This window comes from Strix uralensis, chromosome 4, assembly GCF_047716275.1.
Source record: "Strix uralensis isolate ZFMK-TIS-50842 chromosome 4, bStrUra1, whole genome shotgun sequence".
In the NCBI taxonomy this organism is placed as follows: Eukaryota; Metazoa; Chordata; class Aves; order Strigiformes; family Strigidae; genus Strix; species Strix uralensis.
In genome coordinates this window covers 128412995-128436803 of record NC_133975.1, presented here as the reverse complement: position 1 = coordinate 128436803, position 23809 = coordinate 128412995, and the positions used below count along the sequence as shown (strand labels likewise).

The 23809-nt window shown below is 40.1% G+C and overlaps 1 protein-coding gene across 6 annotated transcripts in view; it reads left to right on the top strand.

Annotated features, from left to right (window-relative positions):
* Nucleotides 1-23809, top strand: part of PELI2 (pellino E3 ubiquitin protein ligase family member 2) — an 86958-nt gene that overhangs the window by 57954 nt on the left and 5195 nt on the right. For 2 of the 6 annotated variants that reach the window (XR_012629000.1, XM_074869123.1), the window contains exons 3-6: nucleotides 5961-6062; nucleotides 12824-13021; nucleotides 13701-13889; nucleotides 16806-17274. Coding sequence is in view for 5 of the 6 variants with exons in the window: in XM_074869123.1 (XP_074725224.1) it covers nucleotides 5961-6062; nucleotides 12824-13021; nucleotides 13701-13889; nucleotides 16806-17274 (958 nt within the window). In the remaining variant the exon portion in view is untranslated. Of the gene's footprint in view, nucleotides 1-5960; nucleotides 6063-11196; nucleotides 12382-12823; nucleotides 13022-13700; nucleotides 13890-16805; nucleotides 19189-19371; nucleotides 23362-23809 lie in introns of those variants that run through there. The other 4 variants (XM_074869120.1, XM_074869122.1, XM_074869124.1 and 1 more) reach the window with 4 other exon arrangements.

Genomic DNA, 23809 nt, shown 5'->3' with positions numbered 1-23809 from the left:
GTCCCTCCTGTGATCTTTGGGGATCTAGCTAGGCACAAGTGAACTGTGAAGTTTAAATTTCCAAATGTAGAGGGTTTGGGTTTTTTCCTTGGAAAAACTGTCAACGGACCAGAAGAAAGCGGCAAAGTCTCCGTTTCTAGAAGTGGATTAGACCTCTTCCCTGCAAGTTTGTAAGCAGCAGCCTAAGGGCTGTGTGAGTTTTGGGATCTGCTTCTCTAGTTCATTGACACACTCCTTACCCAGAAGGTTTGACTAGTGTGAAGTTAATGTAGTCATGCCGTGAGCTCCTGACCTGTTCTTGCACTCTTGGGCTGAAGATGACTAAAGGAAATGAGCAACTTTATCAGTGTCAGTGTGCGGGAGAGCTGTCGCACACCAGAAGATGCTCCTGTATAAGGAACATCTGGCTAAGTGTAGAGGTAAAGTCTGCGTAGTAGATAAACATAGAATCTCTTACTAAAACAATTAGTGTAAGTTTTAGGGAAGAAAAAGACCTCCAAAACACATGCACATTGCAAGCCTTTCTTCAGATTTGATCCTTAAGCCAGAATGTTTGCTATACCCTTATGTCTGTTGTTGGTCGAAACAATGGCATGCTTATTACAGAAGACAAATTTTAAGAATATATAGTAGTTCATAACTGTGCAAAACATGGGCTTTCAGAGTTCTTAAAGGGTACCCCATAAAAAAGGAGTGCAAGGAAAATGTAGGTTTTCTTGTTGCACTTGGAGAAATCCAGCACTGGTATAGTTAACCTCTTGAAAAAGAATTCCATCTTAGGTCAAATTATTTTACAGGCTTTTTGTATGTTCTTGCAGAAGGGCTGGTCTGCTGCCACTTTGCCTCCTTATAGCTTGCTGGTCGATAAGGGCATTTCTGGAGATGTGTTTGACACTAATCTGTCATTGTGCAACAGGAAACAGTTCAAGTTTTTCAGATGTACTGACCTTTCTGCTCATTCCTAGGACAGCAGCCACCTATGCTGCCTGTGGTTGGGAGAGAGGTGGCACACAGTGCTGTGCACGCCCCTGGCTAACGCTGTGTGTTTGCAAATACGATGGTGTGCGTCGCTGCCAGTCAGTTGGGCCTATGTCCAATCTGCTGAAGAGTCGGGTTTTTTAGTTTTGTGTTCCCTCCTTTTTCTGTATCTTTGCTAAAAAAGCAGGGTCCTAAGAAATACTGTTTTTTAAATGAAACCTTTGTGTATTCTTATTCCCCTTACCTGCAAGATGTGCTTATATGTAGGGTGAGGGAATTGTACTTTCTCACTTCTTGAAATGGTGGTAAAACTCCGAGCAGCTACCTTTCCAGGGGAATGAGTGGAGAGCAAAGAATTCAGGTGGGCTGGGATGTTCCAGGGGCTGGCTGAGTTGCAGTTTTGCTGCTGGGAAATCAGTCTCTGTTTGATCTTAGTTCCTCTGAGACCTGACAGATTTGTAAGCCGTAGCCTTTAGCTGCTGCTTTGATTGTGAGTGCAGAGTGCTGGAATGAGGTGTTGTTCTCAAAACTGAGAGAAGGGAGTAAGAATGAAAAGTGTGTGTAAGGAGGCAGGGGAAAAAGCAAGGCCAAGTATAATTCCAGCCAGCAGGAAGGATATAACTGCAAACTTGAGGAGCTACTAGCAAAGTTTTATAAAAAAAAATAAAAAATTAAAAATTGTTTAGGTCACGTTAGTGTGGGGGCAAGATAGTGGGGCTTCTCAGATGCAGCTCTTTGCAGTCTCCGATAACAAGTGGCGGTTTTGATGACCTTAAATCACTGGAATGCAAATCTCAAGGCGGTGGGAGTGCCACGCAGTGGGGGTAGCAGCGGCATTTACTTTGAGCGATGGGGAGGAGGGGAGCCTTCCTGTTAAGGTAAAGTGGCTCGACATATAGTGAGGCTTGGAGCTGCTGCATGCTGTCCTCCAACTTGAAAGCCCTGTGGAGGTGGATGGATTACTGTGCTAACGTAGGCTCTGTGTTGTAAAGATGCTGGGGAGATGTGACCCTTCATGCCAAGTGGAATATGGCACCTCAGGTTTCCCTTGTTGCTTGCATTTGGACTTTTTAAAGTCCCTCAGCCCCAGTGTGGACATAGAGTCACTAGCAGTAGAATTATTCTGGAAGAATCTCTTGCTGTTGTTATTTGTTCCCTCTATTCCTCCCCAGGGTTTTTGTCAGTCTCCACTTTGCTATCAGTTTCCTCCAAAGGGAATTACTGGAATTCAGCAGTTTGAGGCAGTTAACCGTATAAACCAAACTGTAGGCGGCTGAATTAATGTAGCCTGTATCTCCCCACCAGCATTCCTACTGGACAAGAGGTGGCATATGCCATGGCCATGGCCGGTCTGAAGCCAGCCACATGTTTCTCATTTGTTTGGCAGGCTCAGGCTATATATATTAGCAAAGTTTTTTCAGCATTTATTTCTGTTGGGAACTAATTTAGTTTGCTTGCTTTCTGTGCTCAATTGATGATTTTCATTAAACTTTTAAGCACCTAAAAGATAGGAGAAAACTGCTCTCAAATTAAGTTGATGTTGGCCCCCACACTCAAAATTTTGGTGGACTCTTGAGTACAAGCTTTGAAAAGACACACTATTGCTCAGGTAGATTTTGGCAGCCTTGGGGTGGAGGTGAGGAGATACAGGTAAGGTTTAGTGCCCAGTTTTTGTTCTTTCATGTTTTTAGTTCCTGCCTGGAAGGTGGAAGTGGTGGTGTCCAGCCTGAAATTCTGAAGTCATCTGCTAGAAGCTGTGATGCTGCCTGTTCCTCACAACATCAATCACCACAGCAGTGCAATTCTGTGACAACATCAGGGTTTTCTGGGGAAAGGAAATCCTACTGGCAGAAACAAGTCTAGAAATTTGAATGCTAAAAGCAGTAAAAAGGCAACGTCACTATCTTGCTTGCTACAAACCAATTTTAAGGGGGTTGGGGCAATCAATCTCCAGACTTTTTTGGGGACTTGTAGTAGTGTGGTTCTGTAGCTACTCAAGCTGTCAAAATTCTTCATGATTTTGCCTGTAGCTGCATTCCACTTACAGTACTGTTCTGTTAAGGTATTTACCTTTCACTTGTCATAGTCATTGTGAATAGTTCATAGTTGTTCTGTTTTGTGCAGTTCTTGAAATACTCTTTTTTTTTTTAACTTGGAAGTGGCCAATTGCTTTGAGACCAGCAATTAAAATGCCTGTAAAATGTCTTTGAATCGAAGGAACTGTTGTTGATGAGTAGACTGTGAAAGCATGCAAGTTGAAACATTTCTTATAACGTTCTTAGCTTTTTGAAAAACAATTTCACAATTCCAGGAAATGAAATGCAGCATTTCACACTGAAAATAACTGTTTAAATAGTGGAAGACAAAGAGGAAAGGAAGTAAGATGAGGAAGAAAAGTTGGGACGGGAAAGGAACACACACAGAAAAGAAAGACTATGTCCTATCCTAATATTTCAGAGGAAATACTGACCCTGGTCATACTAATGGGAATTATTAACAAGTTCTGTAGGCATAGGACATGACCTTACGAAGTAATTCTGGAAGCTCTTACATTTCCTGCTTTGGTTTTTCTATTGGACCTTAAAACTTTCAGTTTTGGGTCTCACCGAAGTTTCCATTTGATCCAATATCTTGTCTGACAAGAGCATAAGCTTAGGGCACACATCCCTGCCTGGGAATTTTCTGGGTTGCTGGTGGTCAGTGCTGCACAGACAGGCTAGAGCTGAAGCCAGGACCATCATGTTAACAGTTGCTGATTGGCCTGTCCTCCCTTCTCTCCACAGCTGTAGCACAGTTTTGTGGAGATGAATGAAAATTTTTGTGTGTGAAAGCTATTGCTTTTTGAATCTGATAACATGAATATAAATTGATTATTGTTATGTTATGCTTAAAATGCAAGGTGTAATGGTCTCCTGTTCATCACTGTATTTCATTTATATTCTAGGAACACTGGAGACCTGCTCAGGGCTTGAGATCCACTTGTTAGTTGTCAAACATGTGTAGAGGAAAAGCTCTTCATACATGCCACACTTCAGACCTACAGTTCAGTGTCCTAGCAAGTCACAAAGTGTTAGTGACGTCCTTTGAATTGCATCTCGAGATGGTCTTTGTTCTTGCAACATGCTGCGTGCTAGTGTGATGGTTATTACAAAACACTATAAATTTAAACTGGGAGACTTAGAATCTGTGTACTGTTGATTACCAAATAAGTTTACCTCACCTTTCACCTGTTATGACTGTTGGAACAAAATCAGGGAAACCAAATTTTATGGTTGGAGTTGGTTCTTTTTAAAAGCTTCATTGGAGAAAAAAGTACTGCAAGGGACTGGGAAAGGTCATCTTGCCTAATCCTTTGCCTCCAGGTATTAGCACCTAAGCCGAAATCTTTAGCAAGTGTTGGAGCTTCTAAGAGCTTTCAACAAGAGGCATGTTGTAAAAGTAGTCTCTAATCTGTTGCTGTAAATGCATGAGGTTTACTAAAAAAAATTCTTCCAGTATATGTTTTCAATAATTCTGTGTCAAATACTTTTGCTAACCCTTAGTAGGCTTTTAGTATGCACGTAGATGTTTTTAATATCTCCAACATTCACCAAGACTTTTAATGATTTGTTTAATAATTAATCTGTAGCTTTGGGATCACTTAGGCTTTTGTGAGACAGATGAGTGGAATATATTTAGTTGCTTAGTTTAATCATCCCTATCTGTGAATTTTGTAGGTGAAGAGCAGCATGAAGGAATGGAGCTATTGAGAAACTCTTCTAGAAAATTACCCCCCTTAGCAGAAAGCTGGAGAAAGCTTTAATTAACCTATTAATTCAATACTGAAGTGTCTGCAAAGTGTTTTCTGAGCAGTAACAGTTATTACCTTTCATAATTGTGTGCAGTTATATGGACCTTATATTTACATATATTCCCCTGTTAGCCAATAGGTTTAGTTTGTCAGCTTGTTTTCCTCTGTCCTGAAGGTTTTACTAGTGCATTTACATTGTACAGCTGGTGCAATTAAGCTTTGACACCACTTAATCATTTGAAGTAAGGGTGATTCCTTAAGCTTGAGAAGCGATCATCAGTGCCACAAAGAGTTTTGTATGCTGAGTCTCAGAGGTCCTGAAAGGATCACTGGACCCTGCCCCTCCCCATGTCTCTCTGCCGTAGCAACTATGCTCGTGTGTTTATTCATCAAGGAAAACTTTCTCACTGTTTCTTTCCGAGTTGGGACTGCTCCTGTGTTGGGGTGATGTTCTGTTTTCTGAAGTAGTTGCCGGACTAATAAAAGGGCGACCTAGAGTTGTAAACCTGGGAAGTCTAAACAAGTAAGGAATTCAATCTGAATAAGATACAGCAGAGTAACAGGAGTTGTCCTCCTCTAGTCTTGTTTTAAATACTGAAATACTATTTAGTCTTTGATGCTATATCTATAGAGATCAGCTTCCCTTGACAGGTAGTAAGAAGTACCCTTTAATTAGAAAAAACAGGTTGAAAGTGCTTGTCTTCATCACAGTTTATATAAAATTGGTGGGGTCTTTCTGATATAACTAGAAGTCTACCTAACTCTAATGATATCCCTGAAATCCTGGCACTCTTAACAGGAAATCAATTGTATTGCTCACTTGCTTTAAAAACAAACAAATAAACCAAAGAACCTTAAACCCCAAGTCTTTGCTGGGGTACAAGTTCCTGTGAGGGTTAGGAACTTCATATCATTTCAGAGACAAAACCGTGTGTTTGTAGTCTAAACTATGAAAATGGTAGGTATTAGGTACTTCTGAACTAGAAATGAGCAAGTGCAGCTTGGGGTTTTTCATTAAAAACAAACTGGGAAAAAAAAAATCCTATTGTATGTGTTTACCCAGCCTTGTAATAAAATGTTACAATACACTGCTTTTCCTGTTCATAGTAAAGGTGTTTATATAGTGAAATGAATTTCATTATAATACTTTTGTGGAAGCTGTGTATAATAGACATATTTTTTTATTCAACAGGCGATCAGCTGTAAAGGTCAGCACAGTATCTCTTACACATTATCCAGAAACCAGACCGTTGTAGTGGAGTATACTCATGATAAAGATACAGACATGTTTCAGGTAAGGCTCTATGCAATACATGCATTGTTTTTTAAAAGCAACATATGGAACCACAGTTTTGCATTATATTCTTCTGGATATTCTGCGATCGGTGGAATTACCATGGTTGAACCCAGTGGCATTAATATGGTGTTGTCTGCTCTTCTCAAACCAGCACCAGCATCTGTTAATATCCTCACTGCTCTTGCTGTACTCTTTTTTTTTTTTTTTCTGCAAGGACAGTGTAGCAACTGTACAAATAGTGCTAGAACAAAATGTTTGGATTCATGAATAAGCACAAGAATACACCCCCCACCCTCCAGTTAATCAAGTAGCTAGAGTTAAAAGGAAGTGGATAGGATGGGAATGGGGAAAGAGGAAGGTAAAAGCAAAGGTAGGGAGAGCAGTGTGGGAGCTGTGCACTAAAGGAGACAAACTAGGGATAGAGTAATAAAGAAAACTGTTCCTGAAGGGTGTGTGAATGTATCAAGTAGCGTAGGGGACTGTGCTGAGTTTCTCTAAGCTGCCATCTATCCAACATGTTTTCACTCTTCCCTGATGTTTTCCTGCATCACCTAACATTCTGGTAACCTAAGTTATTTTCTTGGGCAATGCTTATTTTTGTATATAATGAGAGCAGAAATTTTGTACAAACGGAGACTTCAAGCTTGGAAAAAAACAAACATGCACAACCTTTTCTAATCTAGACTAATCAGGTCTGCCTTGTCAGGGACCTCTGTAATTAGAGCATCTTATCATAAATTGTTATCCCTCCTCATTCAGTCTTTCATATGTAGAAGGGTCAGCAGCTGAGTGATGTTGACAGAAAAGGAAATAACTCTGTCAAGATGTCTTTGCTTCATGTGGCTTCCGTGTTTTGCTGTATATAAAATTTTCCCAGTGTGACTTTAGAACGATTAGGTCCAAATAGGGATTGATTAAAAAACAGTCTTGTTCATTTGCTGCTGCATGAAGGATCATGCAGCCACAGTGAACTGAAATAGGTTTTTCTATGCTGACTAGTAAAAGAAAAATGTAACCCATCCTTCTGGGTTACTGTGTGATACTTGTTTATCTCTGCAAGATGCTTTTGTGCCTTGAGTAGCTCCAGTAAAACTTTTTCCTGTATGTAAATTTTGAAAAGCCATTTATGAAAGCTGGAATTTTCCCATTCTTGTGTACACTAAAAAATAAATAAACAAGAGTTCCAGAACAGCTGCTTTTTTGTCATATTGTATAGCCAGCTCTTTTCTTGATGGCATAATATCCTAGTGGTGGTTACAGCTTTTACTTGGGGGTGGTACTAATGAAGAATTAGGTAGGCTGGGTGCTTAGCTGTCACTCTGATAAAACCTAGCAGCCTGAAGCGAGGAGATGCAGCATAGGCAAAGCAGTGCTCCGCAGGTTCAAGTGACCCTTGTCTAAGGCAGTAGGTTAAGGGAGATAATTGAGGATGCTCTGGATCTAAAGACAGGGTTTGGCTCAGTGAGGAATGGGCCGGTGAAGCATAGCGTAGCCCAGCTAACAGCATATCTTCCCCTGTTCCCCTCTGAGATCCATCGATGCCCAGTAGAGGAGGAATTTGCACAGGGTAGTACCTGGAGACAGCTTGGATGGCGCTGCCTGGCCTGGAGCCCTACTACTGCACTTCCACAGCTGGCACTGGAGTGCATGTCCCTTACTGCCATTTCACAAGCACAGGTCATGCTTTTTCTTTCTGGCAGCTCTCAGGTGCCTGATGAAATGTCACAAAAGGCCTGCTTTTGACCCATGTACTAATTCACCTGTGAGAACCTGCTTGTGGTTCAGGCAATTATCTGCCATACATTTGTAGTTACATGACTGGTTTGGCTTGTAATAGGTCAAACTACCCCCTCTTAATAACAATAAAACTTTTTGAGCTGAATCTTGTGTTGGTATTGTCTTAGCCCTTCTGGTGCCCCCTCAAATGGCTAATGTGTCAGGGTTAAGGCTTCGTATTGTTAAAATTCCTCTTTTCAGTGCAGTCTGTTTCTTCTGTCTTGATGTGTGGACTGTCATGCTGTGACTTGATCTCAACTTCACCTCAAGCACTGTGTCTTGGTTCATGTTTCCACTCTCTGTGGCTGTCTTCTGAGGATTGCACTCCACGTGTTGGCCCAGAGGGACAGATAGCTGTGAGAATGGGAAAAGGAACAGTCTGGTGGACTGTGGCAATATTTTGTTGCTCAAGTGATGCCAGACAGCAGCTGAAGAGGTTTCCATTACTTAGATAAGCCATTAGATTTTGATTATTCTTGGTAATCTGATTGTGGGCAGTGAGAGAAAAGTGACTTGAGGACTGTTTTGTGCAGCCCTGTGGTACATAAGGCAAATCACTTGTCTGTTGATCCAGAGAGTAAAGTCTTACTGTTGATCAAGCATCACTTGGATAGACAATCCTTGGAGTTTACTGCTTTCTTTCCAAATGTGTTTTTCTGGCTTTTGTAGAACACTGGCAAGGATGCAGAAGCTGAAAAGGGGAAGATAATGCCTGGACCACAGGATTGGCTTGAGGCTTGAGGGCCTTCCTTGGCTGCTGATAACATGTGTTATTTCTTTTTAATCTCAATCTTTCCCTCTGTGAAATGGGATAGTAGCACTGCGTGACTTCTCTAAGGTAACCATAGTAAGGAATGCAAGAAGCTTTAGAATGGCTGTTGTTAGTAACACAGTAGTCAGTGGGACCCGAAATAAGGAAAAGGGATGGCAGAGCTCTTTGTTTTCTTGGTCACGGTACCGCTTCTAACTTGTGAGGACTGAATCCATTGGGTTAGAGCTGATTGCCTGTGAAAATAAGGGGGATTCACAATTCACAGAAAAGCTGTCACCTTTTTCCACTTTGAGTCTGTTGTCAGTCCTTTTCTTTGAAGAAAAATGTGAAAAGTGTTGGTAACTTGTGTTCTTCAGTTTTTCTAGAAACAGGAAAATGTTGAAGATTGCAAACCTGGAATAGCTTATTTTATGCTTTCCAAGCTTATAACCAAGAAGCAGCACAAGTAGACCCTTATGGGAAGTGAGGCACATATGGAAAATATGGGGAAACTATACAAGGGGCAGTAAGGAAATTCAGAAGGCATTGAAGAGCAGTGTTCAGGCTAAATACCAATTTTCTTGACATTTTCCATAACAAAATGAAAATGATGGTATTTTCTTGCGTATAGCTTAGCAGCTAAGTGGTTTAAATCACCATGCATGTACTCTACCACCCCACAGTTACACATCATTTCTTAACCATGGCGGTTAAATGCACATTCAGTGGATGCATGATGAAGTTTTGTATAGTAGTTGTCCTACCCCTTGTTCTTCTAGCTTTTTTCTGAAGGTAACATGAAGTTATTTACAAATTAGTGTAGTCTTTTAAGAGTTTTTGAATATATTAAAGCATTAACCAGGAAAGTTCTTGCTTTTTGAAAGCTGGAAACAATGCAGAAATGGGTGCTCTTGTCTTCCCTGCTGACTTGTATCCCGCTCAGTCACTTGACAAACATCTGCTGGATCACTGGATCACTTTAACAAGACGGCTTCACAACCTCCTGCAGCAGGGCTTTGAGGCTTTGAAACTGGGAGGTGTTCAAGTGCTTTGGAAGGTTGTCCTGGACATTTCATATGATTCTGTTCTCTTGTCCTGCACTTGGTTTTGGGAATAGGCTTTTTTCTTTTTTTTTTTTCCCCACCCACACTGTACTTGTTGTTCTGCTGTTGGGTGTGTGTTTTCTTCCTTTTTTTCTTAATATAATTCTGTGGTGAAATTTGTGTACAAATGCTACTTTGTCTTAGTGACATACAGCTCAGATTTCTTCATGTAATAACAAACTTAACCTGTTCCATCTGGCATCTCCCAAAGTCTGTATGCTGCAGTAGCTATATGCTGCTAAAAATGGAAGATTTTCTTGAGTGTTTAGTAACCATTCTGTTGATGATGTGTCAGTTGGAGTAGAACCTGTTCCTTCATGGTTTGATTGGATGAGAATGGGTTGATTAAACCTGTTTGTACCACTGCAAGGAACCAAAATGTGTAGCAACCTGTACCCTAAATAACTGCAAGTTTATACAAGAAGCAGGTAATTCAATATGAAGCATCGATTTGTTTTTTCCTAAAGAACAGCCCTCCAGAAGATGCATGGTCCAATTCTCCCTATTATCAGAGTGAAATTCTGTTAAGTCCAGGAATCTGCAACTGTTAAATTATCTGCTGGCAGGTTGTCTGGTTTTGCCTTGTCGCGGGAGTGGGCATTTTTAATAGCATTTCTTTGATTGACAGTAGACACTAGAAAATTGATTGACTGCCTGGCTTTTACACAGCTTTTAACAATAACCTGTAGTGTAGACAACAGATGCTGTCTTATGCATCAGTTGGAAGATTTATAGTTTGTTATTGGAAATAACTTAATGAAATAATATATAATATGACACAATTAACAAGAGGAGTCCCAAAATATAGCTTAAAATTACTAGAAAGAAGAAAGTCTTCTATGCTATAGAGGAAAATGGAAGAAAAATGAGTAATAAAGTCTGTAAAGAGTAACTTTGAATAATGGAACTAGGTCTGTAGTGACTGTAGTCTGACCACAACATCAGATGAGTTAAAATTTTTGGTGGGTAAATGTTGGTAGCATCAAGTTCTTCATTTGTTCCCAAGGGACTTTTTCAGGTGATCTCAAACCTCAAATTTTGATTTGATATACGGAGCATGAGCAAACTGCCATGTTTTGAAGACTACTTAAAATAATTTCCGGTGTTGAAATGTAGCACCATGAATGAGACTGATCCTCTAGAAGGCTTTTCAACAGAAAAAAAACAAAGGAAACCAAATATGTAAAATATTTGATGTTGTATAAACATACTTGTGACACAAATAAGATATATAATTACATTGTTGCTTAAAATGTTACATGTAGTTTCAGGGCTTTTAAAAATCACAAAAGCTTTGTGTATAGATTTTAATGCTTATATCCAAGCATATTTGGATTTCACGTTCACTGATTAGTATGATGTGAGGAAACAAACACTTGGGTGTTTTGTCATCCTTTAAGGGCAAATAAGGTAGGTTTTTCTCTAATTGCATCTAGAAGCTTTGAGATAGAGATCTGTTTGGGAGACTGCAACAGGCAGAAACTTGTTATGAACAAATTTATTTCATGTTATTGATTATCTTTTAGGAGACTTCACATACAGATAGAGAATAGTCAGAAGTTATGAATAAGCTTCCTGCTGCTGGTCCTGACTCTTAGGAGGAATTGCATTGGATGGGAAATAGAAGTCTGTTAGAAATAATTCTGTAAAAGGCAGAAGAATATAGCTTTATAAGTTTTAGCTTCAACTTGTCAAGTTATATAAATCAGAAGTGTCCCATATTAAACAGTTTCTAAGCTCTGTTTCTTGGGTATTCTAGTAGTCACTTTACTTTCTGTGGAAAAATTGAAACACATGGGTTTGATTAGGCCTTTTTCAGTATTTCCTTAGCACTTTATCTGCAGCAAGCTCATCACATTTTATACTCGAGACCTGTGATATGGAGAAAGTGACTGCACGTGTCACTTAAGACATGAATTTTGACGCGTTCAAGTTTAACACTGCAAAGTAGAACTCAAAGCAGAAGAGAAGTACGGGAGAGATCCCGGTACTGTTGCTATCAGTTCAGTTGTGACAAGGGTTAAGTATTAATATTACCACTTTCCTTGACTCTTGAATAATGTTTCTTTACAGCAAATTTAGTTGGCAGAGATGTTTGTTAATGATGGAACCATACATGTCTTTCTGTAGCTGGCTTTGAACAGCAAGAAGCTAAGCAGAACATAACTTCTTGGGGGACAATGAGATCATGTTTAGTGAGGAGGTTATTTTATATAAATGTAGATGCCTGATACTGAAAGTGATTTCATGTGAAGAATAGTCTTAATTTTCTTCTGTTTGATCACAAGGTGTCTGTAAAATTAATATTCTGTTCCACTCCTTGTTCTTCAACTCCACCTTCCCAATTACGCTTGAAGTTGGTGCAACACTAATTTACATGTATAACTATTGATAAAGTCTCACTGTATGTTTGGTTGTCAGTCAGATCCCTCTGTCCATTTTATAATGAAGTTTTCTGTTCCAGATGCCTAGATGTTTCCAGTTTTAGAGTTAAAATTTATAGATGGCAAGATAGAAAAATATTCTTGTCTACTGATCAGCTGTGTTTTATTTCTGCTGAAGCAAGTTTTTTAATTTCTGTAGTCATGCATGCGCATGATTAGGAATAAATGTAATCACATGGTGGGTTTTACCTGCAGTACTATTACTCTTCTATTCTGGAGCTACAAATTCTGAAAACATGAAGGTGGGTAGCTTTTTGTTATGACATATCAAAATGAGTTCTGGGTCTAAAAAAGTTCCTTTATTTTCATGACAGATTAATTTAGCATTTTCTTAATTGACAGAATATAGTGGTAATTTGCTGTTATTGGATTATGAAATAGCAAGGTGTTAATACTTTCATATTGTTGACAATACTCTAGCAAACAATGAATTGCGGCTGTGTTGGGCAAGCATGTATGTCAGTTGTAGTAAGTGAAAATTTGTCATGCCATGTCAGTGATGTATTTCTGCCTAGGACAAATGTGAAAATATAGATTAGTCTCTGGTTGGATCTTGCCATCCACAAATTCGGTAGACAGTAGTTTAGTGATGTCATCAACATTAACATGGCAAAACTGTGTCCTTAATGCTTGATAGTTCTATGGCTCTTTCTAATTATATCAATATCTTAATTTTTTTTGCAGGTTGGGAGGTCAACGGAAAGCCCCATAGACTTTGTAGTAACAGATACAATTTCTGGAAGTCAAAATAATGATGAAACCCAGATTACGCAAAGCACCATATCCCGTTTTGCATGTAGGATTGTTTGTGACAGGAGCCCACCATACACAGCAAGGATTTTTGCAGCTGGATTTGACTCATCTAAAAATATATTTCTTGGTGTAAGTACTACTAGTAATTGTTATGTATGAGCAAACTCTGTTTTTTATTCTCTGTTATTTTCAAGCCCCCAAATTTCCTTGTACTAGTTGATAACTTATACAGTCATTAGACTTTTATTACTAGAGTGTACCAGCTGCAGTGTTCAGTACAAACTGCAGTTTTATGTGCCTGATTTATTACCAGTATGGACTCAGGGTCATAATTGTCTTTAACAGTGAAGCTCTACTTTAGTAACTGTTAGCAGATTTTCTTTAGGTTTGTTTGATACGTTCTTGATAGTTATTGTGAATAAGGTGCTGTTGCAGTTCTGAGTGCTGAAGACCAAGGAGCCCATCAGCTGCATTATAGAAAAGGATGTGCCCGTTGCCATGGTATTCCATTATGGTTACTGACCTTTGAGGCCTTTAACTGACCTGCAGTCAGAGACACTCAGCTGAGTTAAAAATAGTAATATTTAAGATAGAATAGTAATTGAAGATGCATAAGCAAAAGATGTTACCACACTGGCACAAGGTATTCTTAAAAATGCATTTTTTTGTAAATCTGTGTCTAAGCAATGCTGGCCGGTGAGGAAATGTTGTATTTTAGACAATGCTAGTAAAACTTTAGTGTGTAAAACTTTAGTCCATAAACTTTTAGACAAACTTTTTCTTTCCTGGGGTGGTTTGTCACATGCAGGAAAAAGCAGCAAAGTGGAAAAATCCTGATGGCCACATGGATGGTTTGACAACGAACGGGGTGCTGGTCATGCATCCAAAAGGAGGGTTCACGGAGGAGTCTAAACCTGGAGTTTGGCGGGAAATCTCAGTCTGTGGTGATGTGTACACTCTCCGGGAAACCAGGTCTGCTCAACAGAGGGGGAAACTGGTAAGTTGAAAGTAACTGGTAATTAAAACAAAACAAGGAATACTTGTTTTCCCAGCATTGCATGGAGGCTGTCATAGGGTGACTGTAGAATAATAGCGTTGTCCCTGGGTAGCGGGCACTGAAATCATCAAAGTAGGTGTGTTACAGTAGATTCTGTACAGCTATTCTGTTTCTGCTTATAGAGAACACGATTTCTTAAATTTTCCACTAATGTCACTTTTCCAACTGAAATAGAGTGTAAAAGCTAAATAAACTTTGCTCTTGACTCTCCATCTCTGGAATGTTCTCCTGGGACCTGGGGCCATCTGGAAGTTACTGCATGGGGATCTGTCTTTTGTGGTACTATGGTAACAGGAAGAGTCCACTTGCATGCAAAACAAGTTTGGATAATGCAGCTTCTGTTTGATTTACCTGCCACTAGGAAGATAAGAGAAGCCCTGCTAAGTATATTCCTGGTTTATCCTGTGAAGTGGAATTGACTTTGCCTTTACCAAAAGTGAGAGATTTCAGCTGCCACAGAGACCTGTGGCATACATAACCAGGAGACAGGTTCCCATGAAAGCATGTGTCTGCTTCTCCATGGAAGATGGGAGGGAATTCCCACAGCACTCTCATTCTTTCCCCTTCCCAAAATCTGTGGAGCCTACAAAGGAGAACCATCACTCATCCCTTTTCCCCCTGACCCTCAAAAGAAGGAAAAAAAAAAAAAAAATCCACCATATAGAAGTAGTCGAGCAAAATACAGGGACAACCGTATTTCCAGTCAGGCAGATGAGCTTCCGCAGAAGTCCTCTTTATCTCTGGGTGGGTTGGAATGCTGTCCTGCCTGCAGACCTGGAAAAGCCCATTCTGCCCTTTGTTAGGGTTCGGGAAGTGAGAGGATGTTCAAGGGGCATCTTCACAGCAGCTGAAGATGCCCCTTTTCTTTTGTAACTTTATCATCCAGCTGCTGGATTTTAACGACCGAAAGTGTGCATGGCGGGGGGAATATCCTTCTCTTCTTCATGCTTTCTTACTGCTACCTTGAGGTCCCATTAGCTTGATGGTGTTAAAAGTATCCCACATACTCGCACTGAAATGACTTTCCAACTTTGCCATTGGCTTTGCAGAAAACCGACTGCTTAAAGGAGTTAGGAAAATGGAGTTTGACTATTTGGTTCTGCTTTTAGTAGGCAACCTGCAGTACATAAATTGCTTTGTCACTTTAATGGTGGCAGGCAAACATCGCCTCGGGGCCTGGGACAGATGATGTTGCAATTGCGCCCTTTGTACGTGGTTAGCAAAACACCTTTTTAGTGCTTCTAAAGAAAGGCATACTAAAACAAATAAATTCCCTTCCCTGCATCCAAAATGACTTGAATTCTCATTTAAATAAAATTACATGGCACACTGGTATTGATGTGATCAGTGTTCGTTGATTGGGTTCATAAAACCAAATGCACACTGTATAATAAATTGAACACACTGCATACGAGAAAGCTTTTTGCTTTGCTGTTTGTGAAGGAATTATCTGAAAAGTGCATCAAACCAAGGCTTCTCTCATCTCTACTTGTACTGCTGAATTTTTCTGCTGGAAGCACTTTACACACGTGACCTCTTATCTGTAGTCTGTATTGTACTGTTGAGGTGTTTTGTGCAAGGATGATCCACAGTTAATCTGTGAATTTAAACTGGATTAAAATGTAAATGCCAAATTGGTTGTCATTCATAGTTTTCTCAGACAGGCATGATGATTTCATGTGACCTACTTAATACATTTGTATTTGGGTATTTGTTTTGCCTTAGTGGTATTTTCTACAAACTGTCTATGCATAAAGCCATACAGTAGGTCTGTTTTCCTCTTTTAATTTCATAAAGAACCTTTTTAATATATATTCTTCATTACTGAATTGGTAGCAATAGCACAAGTTGCTTATATGTTTGTGACATAAAGAATACTTCAGCAAAGTACAACGTGTGTTTGGCACAATCCCTTGAAAATGTTTTAAGTGCCTGCTTTTAGTCAGATGAGAGAAGCCTTTAGGCAATGTACATTGGGGCTGTATTTGCATGGAATACCTCATTAAATAAAGGGCCTAATTAGTTGGGGTTGTTATTTGTTCAGAAGTCGAGCTTGTGTGGTTTCAGTTGCAGAACTTGTCACTTGAGAAGTTCAACTGGTAGTTCACTCTGCTGTAATGATAATCTATGCCAGTAGCTAGTATTGCATTTGTCACTTATCCCTAATGTTTCTATGGAAGAGTTTCCCTGTTGTTGATGAGGTACGCTGTGGGAGCTCGTGCTTCTGCAAAATGCTTTATAGTTGCCACAAGCAAAAAAAATGGTATCTGAGTGGCAGGACAGCTGGTCTGTCCTAGGTAGCAGTTTTTAGTCCAAAAAGGATGTTTTGCTGCATGAGCAGCCTCTGCCAGTCTACATGGGCAAAGAATTCCAGGAGAGCAATCTGCTAATACAGCCCTTAGAATGGCAAGCTTCGTCTTCAGTCTATCATGACTTAACTTAAACACGACAAAGGCGTACAGAGAATCAGTATTAGAGAGAAAAAGTAGCATGCTCAGAGGTCGGGGGTATTTGTGAAGAAGTTAGTGATCACTAATGTAATACCTTCCTAAAGAACTGCAGGCAGGAAGACTCTGTATAATAATTAGTATTGCCATAGCATGTGACAGTTGCAAATTTAGAACCTCCTGTACAAGCACAGAATAAGAGAGCAGTGCTCATTATAATCTTAAGTATAGGATAAGAGACAAGAGATGGATTCAGACAAACGGGGGGGGCCACAAGGAAACAATAAGACAAAATCAGGTAGCGTGCTAGGGAGGGGTTTGGTGAGAAGGATGACACGTTTACAGAACTAAATCAGTTGTCTGTAAAAGCTCTAGGGCTTAACTACTTCTGCTTGTGTTCTACTACTAGGTAGAAAATGAGACCAACGTCCTCCAAGATGGCTCCCTCATCGACCTGTGTGGAGCCACCCTTCTGTGGAGAACGGCAGATGGACTGTTTCACACTCCAACTCAGAAACACATCGAAGCTCTGCGACAGGAGATAAACGCTGCCAGACCGCAGTGTCCCGTTGGGTTAAACACTTTAGCATTTCCCAGCATCAACCGTAAAGATGTGGTAGAAGAGAAGCAGCCTTGGGCGTACCTCAGCTGCGGTCACGTTCATGGCTATCACAACTGGGGACATCGCAGTGACACAGAAGCCAACGAGCGGGAATGTCCTATGTGCAGAACCATTGGCCCCTATGTGCCTCTTTGGCTTGGTTGTGAAGCAGGCTTTTACGTGGATGCTGGTCCTCCGACTCATGCTTTCACCCCTTGCGGACACGTGTGCTCTGAGAAGTCTGCAAAATACTGGTCTCAAATCCCGCTGCCTCACGGTACTCATGCATTTCATGCTGCCTGCCCGTTTTGTGCAACACAGCTGTCTGGGGAACACAACTGCGTCAAGCTAATTTTTCAGGGTCCAATTGACTGATTTATCACTTCGCAATGACCACAATAACATTTTCTTTAACAATTTACTGTGAAGATTTTGCCACTAACTCTAGATTTTACCTTTTTTTATAATGTTATTAATAGGGTGGTAGGGTGGGGATGGGGAACTGACAAGGCAATTGTGAGGGACTGTGGTGGAATTGGGATACATTGATACCTGGAACATGACAGATATCAGTGGTGTTGCATGCTCAAAAGCAGCATATTCATGAAGTCTTCTTGGTCAAATTGTAGTATATTTGTAATCTTTTTATTAGTACCCTGGATCAGAAGAAGGTGTCTTAATGATTTTTTTAAACTAAGATTTTTTAATGGAAAGGTTTTTTCTTCTAAACTTTGACAAGCCTTTAAAACCTATTTTTCAAATCTAGAAGGAACATACAGAATGTAACTGTCTTTAATTTGCAATATAATTTAACTTGAATAGTTTCTCAAGGAGCTAATACAGAATGTGTGGACAACCATAGGTGAATGTTCACTAGAGATAATTGGATATCTAAGAGAAAAATTAGCCGCCTAAATTGTAGAGTATAAAAGCTATTAAAATATCTATTATGTTATAACACAGCTGGCCAAAAAGGCATCAAGGATTACTTGAAACTGAGGAAATCCTGTTTGCATTGATTTCCTTTCAGTGTAATAGATATCCACTGTTCATTACGTATGGTATATGGCTGGGTTTTTTTCTTTTTCTTTTTACCCATTTAACCTGCATCTGGTGAAACTGCTTTACTTTTTTACATACTTAGTTCTGTTTTTAAACCAATGTTCTGTACATGTGTAGTCCAGCCTTTTTATTTCTGCTTAACTTAGCTTACCCTAACTGCTCCTTGCATGCCCAGGACCATTGGATTTATTGAGATGTAGCGAGCCTCTGAAAACTGCATTAAGGAAGGGGTAGTGCCACACCCAGACAGAAGGTTGAGGTACAACTTACACAGAACTTATTTACATAGACCCGAATTCAGGAAAGCACTTAGTTCATGTTTAAATATAAGCCCATGGATGGGACTGCTTAGATTCTCAAGTGCTTCAATGGATTGTGGTTATATGCTGTTATGTTTTGAAATAAAAAAGCAATTAAAAATAAGTTATTTTTTTTTAAGCTCGCTTACTAGCCAAAATGCTGTAAGGAGAGCATCGTTTCTAGTTCAGCTGAGTATTTTTGTTCAGTTTTCAACTTGCTGCCATCTGTCACCTTTTTTTGCAGATTGAGATGTGTTTGTATCCATTTTTTTCAAATGTTTGCAAATCAAACAACATTCAAATGTAATCAAATATATGCACCAGGGTGGTACATCTGAAGTGGATCACTTGAAATTCCTGACTTTTTAAGAGAGCTGATAAATGTTTACTATGGAAATAATTAAATCAGAATTTCAGATGAGATGTACCCCGCCCACTGTTAGTTTCATTTCATACAGAATAACTTTTTGATTTGTGGGTTTTTTTCTTTTGCTTTCTGTACTCTTGGTATCTGAGGTATCAATCTATCCAGGTTTAAAAAAAAAAAGAATTTGGGAGAAAACTATAACATCTCTAGATGAAGTTGATCATTCAAGCTCAGTTCTGTTTAATCAACTATAGCTTTTTGCTATATTTGTGCCCTTTGTATAAATATATAATTTATATGATTTTAATATATTCTGTATATATATACTTGAATTGGCCTGTTCATATTTTGGTTGTAAAATTGTTTTATAGTTAACCTTATAAACATTTTACATGTCCCTTGCCAACGGTGATGGGGACGTACTTTGTCTGCTGCTGGTTTTAATATAATTTTGCTGTATAAATGTTCAGCATTTTAATAATTTGAAAATAGCTTTACTTTTCTTTTTACGCTTTTGCTGTTTAAAAAAACCCCTCTTTTTCTGCAGCATTTTCTCTAAAAATCCCAAACTGTACAGTTTTTGTCCCTCTCGGTAATTGGAAATAGGATGAATCTTGTTAACCTAAAACTATATGCTTCTTCCTAGTGCCTTTTCAATGAGATCCTCTTGTGATTCCGTATTCCGAGTCCTTACTCCCACAAGACAAGCTTGTGGCTAATCTTCATCAAGAGTGGCAGCCCAACCAGATTGGGAAGAAATGCCTTTGGCCTTCAATTCCTTGTCATGGTTTCTGTCATAAACGTGAAGGTGCCTCTTCCTTGTTTATATTCAGTACAAGTTCCTCAGGTCCCATATGCATACTGCAGCATTATTTCTATTTAGCATATACCTCATCTGTGAGAGGCAGTCTCACCTCCACCTCCTTCTTATTGGACTCTGTGAAATACTTTGTTTCTCACAAGAGATGCTATGAAAACACGCTTTCAGGAAAAGTTCCTTGTTGAATTAAGGCCACAGGCCGTGTGCTAAGGCTGGTGGCCAGAGGTCTCGGGCTTCGTGTACGACAGCTTGACAGGTCTGGGGTGGCAGCTGTATTGCTGAGCTGAGCAGGACTTGCATGTGTAGTCTCCCTCTGAGCATAAATGGACTGTAAACGTGAAGGTTCCCAGGCATCTCCATTATCGAGCTTCTTTACTTTCTTCCTTTGCTGTTGCAGTTTAATTGCTGCTTCGGGGCTTCCTATAGCTATACCCTGTGCAAAGGGCATGTACAGCGTTAGAAGAATCCTCACCGGAGACACTAGCACACCATCTGGTTGTGGTGCTCTTGGCTTGCATGAAGTGGAAGACTGGCTAATGGTTTGTATCCGAGGGAAGTGTCCGTTTGAAAAGACTGTGTTTTAAGCGAGACTTTTGTTTCCTTCTCTCTCAGCAATTCTGTATAACACAAGAAGCACTGCAGGAAGGAGAACTCTCCTCTTACCCGGGAAACAAACTTCCTCAGTTCCTTTGCATGAATCCAGGTACTTTGGCACTAACCAGTATTCAAATCTAGGGTCCCACAGAGCTCAATTTACTGGGAAGGCAGGACAGTTTGTAGCCTTGTTTTTCTCAAACACTACTGCCACATATGCTGCTCTAATGAAATGACAGAGCATTTGGCTGCTTAGCCCTTTTCTCCTTCCCTCATATCAGTAAACACCTTCACTGGTCTGACAACTCGATAGGAGAAGGTAGTTTCTGGATAAATATGACTGGTTCTGTTCGGAGTGAGTGAACTTGAGAACCACCTTTAAACTTTGTTTTGAAAGTTTATTTCATGATTTCAGTGTTACAGTATTTCTTACACACCATTTCAAATGCTGGCAATGTATTCTGCAAGGATTTTTTTTCACCTGTTACTGTTGATTCTATTTGGATGCTTCAAAACCATCTTTGACTGCATAACTTACAACTAAAAGTATTTTTCTAGTCTGATCTTTAAAAAAAAAAAAAACCAAAAAAACAACTTCTGTCACATCCATGCATGCTGGAGCTGTAACACTTTCCTTTTTCCTGGCAGCTTTTTGATAGAGTGCTGAAGTCTGAATAGACGACTGAGTGGTAAGCGTTGTTCTTATTTTGAATCGTGGTCCAACTCGTACAAAAGAGTTATCATGATACTGCATTTTAGTCATGAATTTTTTTCAAGTGTGGTCACTTTGTGCCTCAGGGTACAGTAATAGTACTGTACTTGCAGAGTAATTAAAGGAGGAACTTTTTTTTTTCCTTTGTAAGGGTGGAATGGGGCTCAGAAGAGACAAAAGCCATTGTCAGGATGATTCCAGTAGGGACAGACCCACCTTGAAGCAAAGGCATACCAGGAACTGATCAGAAATGTGATTGTAGCCATTCCCGCTTTCAGACCTGGTTCAGGCTCTAAAAAGGGTTCTCCTCAGTCTGTTAGGAAGTACTGGGATGACATGGAAAGGCTGTGATCTTCCCAACAAAACATTCTTTGGTGTTCTAATGGCAGTGCCTGGAACTGAGTGTTCTGCTTCAGAGCCTGAGTGAGGAGCAGGGGTGCTGAGCATATGATAGTGAGAAACTGCAATAGTCTTTGAATAGAACTTAGTTTTTAACTCCACACACCCAAAAGAAACTGTTGGTTTCAACTGGTAACTCTCCCTTTAGTGCTGTTGCAGCAGCTGATTGCTTTGATCGCCATTTTGTCATTCTTCTGAAAGTGGTAGGAAGCTTCACCAAGCCTGTCATGTTTCTGTTCAGCCAGCTCATAGTCTTGACGCTTGTCTGGGGTCAGAGAGCTGTTGGAAGCGATCTGGCCATCATGAGAATGGATCGAGGCATTTAAATGTGGCTTTAGTGTGGTAGGAAAACTGACCTGGCTTGACTCCTGCTCTCGCTTAAAGTTGAGCTGCAAATCTGCTTCTGAAATAAGCCGTGCTTGTCTGTTCTTTGTAAAGGAACGCTCTGTCACGGATGGTTAAGTCTTCTTTTCCCCGAGACTTGTTAACATGCTGCATTGGATGAGAAGTGGAATCGGCAGGTAGGTTGATGGGAACAGGTAGGAACCAGAAGTCTGTTAGGCAGACTGTGGACAGCACAGCTATTCTGCAGTATTCTGGCCAAGGATTCCTCCTCCTCCTTGTCTGCTCAGTTTTCAGCCTCTTGTGAGTTCTTGGCTCCTCTCGTTTTCTATTTATCCATGTAGTTACAGGTAAACAAGTAAATACAGCTTGGAAAGAAAACAAACAAAGAAGAGAATTAAAAAGATACCTTCAGGCTTGCTTATCTCTTCAAGGAAAATATAAATTGGAGTTGCAAATGTCTCTTACAGATTTTCTCATTATTTGGATTTTTATAAGCACTCTTCACAAGTCTTCACACTTGGTGTTGTGAATTAAAAGGAAAAACTTAGAAAGTAAGACTGGTTTTTTGGGGGGTGGGGGGTGGAGAGAGGGTAGTTTCTAGGATGAAGTTGCAGTAGTTCTGCAGGCCCTGTGCAGACTGTGCCCCATTGACTGCAGCAGACACTTCAGTCTTGAAAGAACAGAGTCAGCCTCCACAGGTAGTAAAGATAGAGCTTTACTTTCTGTGTTGATCAGAGTTTTTATTTACTAGCAGCGGAACAGAAATATGAGTTGCTTGGACAGTCAAACTAGAAATGAAACTGGTGGCTGTCAAGATTTCCTTTTAACGGGGCATATTTATACTTCCCTGATGGGGAAAACCAGTCTTTGAGTCACCTGGAAGTACCTTCTGTAGGTGTCATGGTGATTAGGGAAGGGTCTCACTTTCCTTTCGGATCAAAAACATGATGGAGAGCCCCTGGAAGGCTCCTTGTGGCACAACCGTAGGGAAAGTCTCGTTCACACAGCGAGCCCTTTACGATGGAGAAGTGATGTTTACCTTTAAACAGTGTTAGCAGCTGCTAAAACTTCTGGGTATATTTGTAAAATTGGTCTTTTATACACCATGTGAAATGGACTGAAATTTCTTTGCTGTTGTACCTGTGGAAGTACAAGCCATTTTACAGGAAAAAGAAAAACAACCTTCGGAAAAAAAAAAATTAAAATATTATCTCAGTATTGTCACTGACTCCTTCAGTTTTTTTCCCCTGCTGGTTGGTTGTCAGGGTTTAACTTCGATTTGCAAAACCATATAAATAACTTCAGAAATAAACAGCTTCTCTTACTCTTTTATCCTCTTTCTTCTACTCCTCAGCAAACAAAAGCCTAAGCCTTTGATTGAGGATTCTTAAGTATTCAAGGTAGTGGAGTGTATTCAGGTGTGAGTGCCCTGAAATTTCAGTTAATTCACTTCCCTGATTTTTTTAAATTGAACTGTTTGTTTTCAATGCCAACTGCCTTCTTGCGGTGTTAACATAATTGCTAAATAAAAGCAATTTCCAGGAATAATATGCTTTGTGACTCTTAAAATTAATTTCCATAATGGTAATTCAGTGTTTTGTTTGCATCTGTGTATTCATCCCTTTTTGTATGCAGTCCCTGTGAGTACACAAGCTTCATTTTTTAAAATGAGTTAAAATGAATTGTCTGCCTTTCTTGGTAAGCAGAAAAAAAAATATGTTGGTGTGAGCATAGGAAAGGGAAATAAAGATATCTGCAACTTTCTCTAGATGTGGTTGTCTGCCAGCTGGCTACCGGGCTTCCTTGTCACTGAAGAGTGCGAAATACTTCCCAGGGAAGATGCTCCCAGGCAAACAGGATTATTTGTGTGTAACTGTGTCCACCTACCAATGGAAGAGTGAACCCTCTTTCCTCTGGGACCATCGCTGTCTCCGTAGGGACCAGCTTTGTTCAGGATGTGTTCGGTGCGCTCAGAGCGGTGCTGGCCAGGCAGGGTCTAGATGTGGTCAGGCCAGTCTCTGGCCCGGTGGGTTTCTGAAAAGGGATTCTGGGCTTGAAGAAATGCAGTGCACGGGTGAAGCACAGCCCTTCATAGCAGAGCAAAGATAGACAGGATCCTCTTTTGTTTCAAACGGAGACAACCTAAGAGTAGGTCTGGGGAGACGGGTGGGGGAGAGCTTTCTGCTAATCCTCAGGGAAGGAGACAAGCATAAG